This window comes from Otolemur garnettii, unplaced genomic scaffold, assembly GCF_000181295.1.
Source record: "Otolemur garnettii isolate 467f Iridium unplaced genomic scaffold, OtoGar3 scaffold00011, whole genome shotgun sequence".
Lineage (NCBI taxonomy): Eukaryota > Metazoa > Chordata > Mammalia > Primates > Galagidae > Otolemur > Otolemur garnettii.
The window spans coordinates 16,781,594-16,788,363 of record NW_003852406.1 but is presented as its reverse complement, the minus strand read 5'-3'; the positions used below and the strand labels follow the sequence as shown (position 1 = coordinate 16,788,363).

The 6,770-nt window shown below is 42.3% G+C and overlaps 1 protein-coding gene across 1 annotated transcript in view; it reads right to left on the bottom strand.

The window, feature by feature from the left end:
• Positions 1–190: 190 nt before the first annotated feature.
• TRIP4 (thyroid hormone receptor interactor 4) overlaps positions 191–6,770 on the bottom strand; it is a 101,023-nt gene continuing 94,443 nt past the window's right edge. Inside the window, exon 11 of the mRNA XM_023510005.1 lies at positions 191–496. Coding sequence (XP_023365773.1) covers positions 429–496 — 68 coding nt within the window. The 3' untranslated portion in view covers positions 191–428. The remainder of the gene's footprint in view (positions 497–6,770) is intronic.

Below are 6,770 nucleotides of genomic sequence, written 5' to 3'. Positions count from 1 at the left end.
GGCGGGTCCGGGCTGGGGATTCGAACCCGCCACCTTAGGTGTACGTGGCTGGCGCCTTAGCCGGTTGAGCTATAGGCGTCGAGCCTAAAAATTTTTCTAACTACAAACACTAAGTACAAGTCTCAAAGAAGAAAGCAAGTTTCCACCTTGTTGCTTTTATACCATTCTGAAAAAAACATCAAAGACCTAAAATTTTTAAAATGTGTTTTTATAAAGAATGTATTCAAAGATTTTGACCCACTACAGAAAGTAAGAATCCCACTCTTTAAGAAAAATATACAGATTTTTGTAAGAGTTAAGTTCTGAGAGATTCAAGGCTGATGCCAAGTCTTTAGATTTCTACTGCTTCAATTCCAAAGGACCACTGGATAGCAATTTTATTTAGTATACAAAACTTCGCTATGCTGTATAGTTCCTTTTCTCCTGTGTCAGACAGCTTTATTCTGCTTCATTAACCCCTTCTTTGCTCCTTGATGGATCTTGGAATCCAGTTTCCCTGTAAGGGAAAAAAAGAAGTCTCATTATTTATTTTTTATATTTGCAATGCAAATCTTTTGTGGCCTCCCAGGTCTTCTGGTTACTGTGTTCCTGTCACATTCAATTATCTTGCTTCAGGACTCAAACACTTCCAAACTTCAGAGAATGAGGAAGCAGTGGGAACACTAATACACACACAAAATGAGTACCGTCCTGTCCCCAAAAATAAGACATTAATATTTCTAAGTTTATAGCTACAGAGAAAAGAAACATCATGTGTTTTAGGATATCTGATGCTAAGGTAAATTTCTTTAGGAACACACACATGTAAAAAAGGAAGGCATTTCACACAGTGGGAACCCCATTCCCCAGACCAGTTAACTGAATGAGCATAATGCAATAATGCATGAACCTCCTTCACAGTGGGAAAAGCAGTTTAACTCACCCCTCTCTGCCTCATTCTTAATGGGAGGAGTGACCTGAAACTGGAATAGAATCCACATGAATGCTTTTCTGACAAAGGGCCCCTATCATCAGCTAAGAAGGGTAAAGGTGATATGCTGTGTGATTCTTCTAAGTGTTAAACTTAGAAAACAAGCACCCTTCCTATTCCAGGTGACGCTAATAAGAGGTACTTTACTGAAGTGGTCTCTGACTTCTGACTCCTTTCAGGCGTCCTCAAACTACAGCCTGTGGGCCACATGCAGCCCGCCTAGGACATTTATCCAGCTGGTCCAGTGTTTTTGCTGCTGCTGCCTGTCCTGCTTAGCAGCCGACTGTCCCAGGGCCCGCAGTCCGGCCCTCCAATGGTCTGAGGGACAGTGAATTGGCCCCCTGTTTAAAAAGTCTGAGGACCCCTGCATCTAGCAGGGTTGAGTTTGGCTTAGGGCAGTGGCTTTAGGAATCATCCATCCACCTCACTAGAAGAATCTTAACAGATCCTGTTGTTTGGCCTAAGAACGGTTTGCAGTTTGCTTTCTCTCACACAAATTCTTATTTAACAATGCTGCTTGGGGCAGCACCTGTGGCTCAAAGGTATAGGGCACCAGGCCCTATATGCCGGAGGAGGGTTCAAACCACAAAACAACAACAACAAAAAACCAATGATGCTGAAAATAGAAACATAGTTCAGTTCAATCTCAGTACTAAAAAATAAAACAGAACAAGGAGTCTCCCCCTTCTAGGACAGCCAGGTATCCTATAGGCCCATACCCCACAACTATAGCTTCTCTTATGTTATCCTTTTCATTTGTTACAGCAATGAGGTATAACAGAAATACCACTGAATAGAAGTCAGAAGACCCGGATTCTAGTCTACCTTTCTCAGACATTAAGTAGCTGTATGACTTGGGACAAGTCATTTCATCTCTCTGCATTTCAATATTCTCATTTGTCCAACTAAGAATACTGCACTAAGAGATTGTGAAAAAAATAACATCGGCCTAACAAATATCTCTGTTTTCTTTTTTTCAAGATAGAGTCTCACTTTGTCACCCTTGGTAGAGTGCCATGGCATCATAGCTTACAGCAACTTCTAACTCTTGGGCATAAGTGATTCTCTTGCCTCAGTCTCCCAAGTAGCTGGGACAACAAGTGCCTGCCATGCCTGGCTATTTTTAGAGATGGGGTCTCGCTCTGGCTCAGACTGCTCTGGAACTTGTGAGCTCAGGCAATCCACCTGCCTTGGCCTCCCAAGTGCTAAGATCATAGGCATGAGCCACTGTGCCCAGCTTTCCTATTTTCTTTCTTTTTTATTTTTTTGAGGGCTCAAGCGAGTCTCCTGCCTCAGCCTCCCAAGTAGCTGGGACCACAGGCACCCGCCACAACGCCCAGCTATTTTTTTGGTTGCAGCCGTCATTGTTGTTTGGTGGGCCCGGGCTGGATTCGAACCTGCCACCTTAGGTGTATGTGGCTGGTACCTCAGCCACTTGAGCCACAGGCGCTGAGCCAGCTTTCCTATTTTCTTAAGTCTTTCCCAACTTCTACCCTTGTCTCTTTCTTTAGGGCTATACATGTTTCTGCAATAAGGTAACAGTCCTTTCCTGGGCTTCTTCAGTAACCATCACTAAATGATACTTAACAATCACAATGCTATTGATTTTAATTTGGGCTTTAGAGCACAGGGTATTCTCACCTAGTGATTTAGGAGTTCTTTCATACCCTATGGTGCCTGGCTGGAAAACTGAACATGCGAGTAAACCTTTGAATCTCCCTAATGCTACCATAGTGACTGTCAAATAGTACATGCTCAACAAATGCTTCATCAAACGCATTAGACAAAGAAGGTGGCCAGCTATACTTAATGAGTTAAGCACCCCAAATCCAAAAATCCCAAATCTGAAATGCTCCAATATGCATTTCCCTTGAGCATCATACTGGAGCTCAAAGAGTTTTTGGTTTTGGAGCATTTCAGATTTCATATTTTTTGATTTGGGATCCTCAACCTGTAAATGAAATATGTTAAAGTGCTTCATAAATTCAAAGTCTCCTGAAAAGGCAAGAGTGATTGTACTGTTTATGCTGAGGCTTGAAAGTTGTTTATCGGCTCGGCGCCTGTGGCTCAACCGGCTAAGGCGCCAGCCACATACGCCCAAGGTGGAGGGTTCGAATCCCCAGCCCGGGCCCGCCAAACAACAATGATGGCTGCAACCAAAAAATGGCCGGGCGTTGTGGCGGGCACCTGTAGTCCCAGCTAGTTGGGAGGCGGAGGCAGGAGACTCGCTTGAGCCCAGGAGTTGGAGGTTGCTGTGAGCATGATGCCATGGCACTCTACCCAGGGGGATAGCTTTGAGTCTCAAAAAAAAAAAAAGAAAGTTGTTTATCTTAGTTATGGTCACAATTTCACCTTAAATTACCATAAAACCCCAGGCAAGTCTTTTAATTACATTTATTTCAGATTCCTCATATTAAAAGACATCATCTTCCTTACATTCTCAAAGCTTTACTGTGTAAGAACATTCCAAGTCTAAGTTTCAGAAAACTCGTCTGTGAAAGCACTCAAGGGAGACCAGATCATGTAAGATTAACACATAAGAAAAAAGCACTCAGTGGTAGGGAAAAAAAATCTCTGGCTTCCATGATGATGTCATCAAATGGAAAACAGGTTGAAGAAAATATGAGAGGAATAAGGATTTCTGGGGCATTCCCAGGGATTCATAAATTCTTTTATCTTCTAAGCTGTCTAAAAACTAGACATTGCCAACAATCTGTGAACTCCCTGTAATCACGGGATTTTTTTGTATTCCTAACATCTAACCAGAAAGACTGCCAACAGTAGCAGGTGGGGCCATAAAGCCAAAGGACTTGGCTCCTGGGGGAAAGAATCAGTCATCAGGGCTGTCCTCTAACTGCAGAAACTCTGAGCTCTGAGTTCTAGATCAGCCTAGGCTTTCAAGACTTGGAATCTGGACAGTGAACTCAGTGATGTACAATATATTCTCTTCATAGTAGATTGACAATACTTAGATTTCTGTTTTTCACCAATGTTTTTACATTTAATAAATGTCACACCTTTTTATGCCACACCTTTAATCATAGTATCTAAGAGAAAACAAATGCATGTGCAGCAAATAAGCAAGAGGTTGAAAGTAGCAAAAGTATTTGTCATTAATCAATGCAACTCTCAGAGGAATTTTCACATGCTTTGGATAAAATATCAGACAATATTTGCATGATTCCTTTTTTTTAAATTTTGAGACAGAGCCTCAAGCTTTCGCCCTAGGTAGAGTGCCGTGGCATTACAGCTCACAGCAACCTCCAACTCCTAGGATAAAGCAATTCTCCTGCCTCTGCCTCCCAGGTAGCTGAGACTACAGGCACCTGCCACAACACCTGGCTATATTTTTGGTTGCAGCTGTCATTGTTGTTTTGTGGGCCTGGGCTGGATTCGAACCCACCAGCTCAGGTGTATGTGTGTGGCTGGTGCCTTAGACCCTTGAGCCACAGGTGCCAAGCCATGCATGATTCCTTTTGTCTCCTTTTGTTTTTTTTAGACAGAGTCTCACTTTGTCACCCCCAGTAGAGTGCGGTGACATCACCACTCACAGCAACCACTCAACCTCACGTGCTTGTTGTTTGGCAGGTCCAGGCTGGATGTGAACCCACCAGCTCTGGTGAATGTGGTTGGCACCCTAGCCACTGAGCTAGGAGACACTGAGGCTAGCGTGTTTGAGCCCAGCACGGGCCTGCTAAACAATAATGACTACTGCAACAACAACAACAAAAAAAGCCAGGAGTTGGGGTGGATGCCTATAGTACCAGCCACTTGGGAGGCTGACGCAAAAGAATTGCTTAAAAACAAAAGTTTGAGGTTGCTATCAGCTGTGACACTACAGCACTCTGCAGAAGGCAACATAGTGAGACTCTGTCTCAAAAAAATAAATAAATAAAAATAAAATAATTGTATCTCTTAAAATGAAAATATTTAAGAAAACAGCAATGTGCAATATGATAGCACTTGGTTGTGTGTCTGCTCAAATTATGAAATGCAATAAATTTAATTAATAATAGAATCCCCAGGTTGGATACTTAAAGGAAACAAAGGAATTTTTGAGCCTGGTGGGTTCAAATCCAGCCCGGGCCAGCTAACCAACAATGACAACTACAACAAAAAATAGCTGGGTGTTGTGGCAGGTGCCTGTAGTCCCAGCTACTTGGGAGGTTAAGGCAAGAGAATTGCTTGAGCCCAAGAGTCTGAGACTACTGTGAGCTGTGACACTATAACACTCTATCAAGGGTGACAAAGTGAGACTCTTGTCTCAAAAAGATAATAATAGTTGTAATAAAAACACAAACAAATCAAAATATGTATCTTTAATTTTAGGCATTTATACATGCATATATACATTGTAACACAATATGTAAATGAATATTTTCAAGTCAAAAGTTTGGAACTTGAAGCTGGGCACAGTGGCATGTGCCTGGAATCCCAGCTACTTAAGAGGCTAAGGTGGGAGGATCTTTTGAGCCTAGGAGTTTGAGGCCAGCTCGGGGAACATAACAAAAACTCATTTCAGAAAAAAAAAAGTTTCAAATTTGGAACATATTTTTCATAGAACTAATATATAAAGGATAGTTAAGTTTTTAAGACATCCCACATAAAAACGTTTAAGCCATAGTGCTACAAGTAGTATTAATACTATTAACACTATGAACCTTAATCACCTGGTATAATAATATATCTAGAGGAAAGTGTGGTATTTCAAATTAAAAGCCAGGTAGGTCTTTTCCCATGTGGCAATGGGATCAAAGAACTTTTCTATCTCTAAACAACTGAAAGTATACTGTACTGGCTTACGGGAGAGCATTCTGGCAGAGGAGAAGGTTTTTTTTTTTTTTTTTTAACTTGAGGGAAAAGTTTTTTTTTTTTTTTTTGAGGCAAAGTCTCACTATGTCACCCTCAGTAGAGTACCGTGGTGTCACAGCTCACATCAACCTCAAACTCTTGGGCTTAAGTGAGTCTCTTGCCTCAAGCCTCCTGAGTAGCTGGGACTATAGGTGCCTATCACAATGCCCAGCTATTTTTTTTTTTTTTTTTTGGTTACAGTTGTCAGTGTTGTTTAGCAGGCCTCGGCTGGGCTCAAACCTGCCAGCCTCAGTGTATGTGGCCAGAGCCCTACTCATTGAGCTATGGGTGCTGCCTAGAGTAGAAGGTTTTTATTTATTTTGTTGTTGTTGTTGCAGTTCAGCCAGGGCCGGGTTGGAACCCGTCACCCTTGGTATATGGGGCTGGCGCCCTACTCACTGAGCCACAAGCACTGCCCAGTAGAAGGTTTTTAGAGATAGTAATGAGGAATGAAGAATAAGGGAAAACGAGTTATGGGGACTAGAAACTTCATACCAAACTAAATTGTCAAGTAGGGTGATTCTCTCAATAGAAATTTTTTTCTATAGCATGGGCAAAAATGAGGATGTGGACACAATTATAAGAGGGACTAGAGCTAACAAATCCAATCAGTGTAATCTAATTCTTTGTACCCTCAATGAATCCCAAACAATAAAAATAAATAAATAAAAAATTAGACTAGCCATGGTGGGAGTCCAAGATGGGAGGATCCCTTGCACTCAGAAGTTCAAAACCAGATGGAGGGCTCGGCGCCTGTAGCTCAAGTGGCTAAGGCGCCAGCCACATACACCTAAGGTGGCAGGTTCAAATCCAGCCTGGACCCGCCAAACAACGATAGCTCCAACAACAACAACAACACAAAAATAGCCAGGTGTTGTGGTGGGCACCTATGGTCCCAGCTACTTGGGAGGCTGAGGCAGGAGACTCGCTTGAGCCCAGGAGTTAGAGG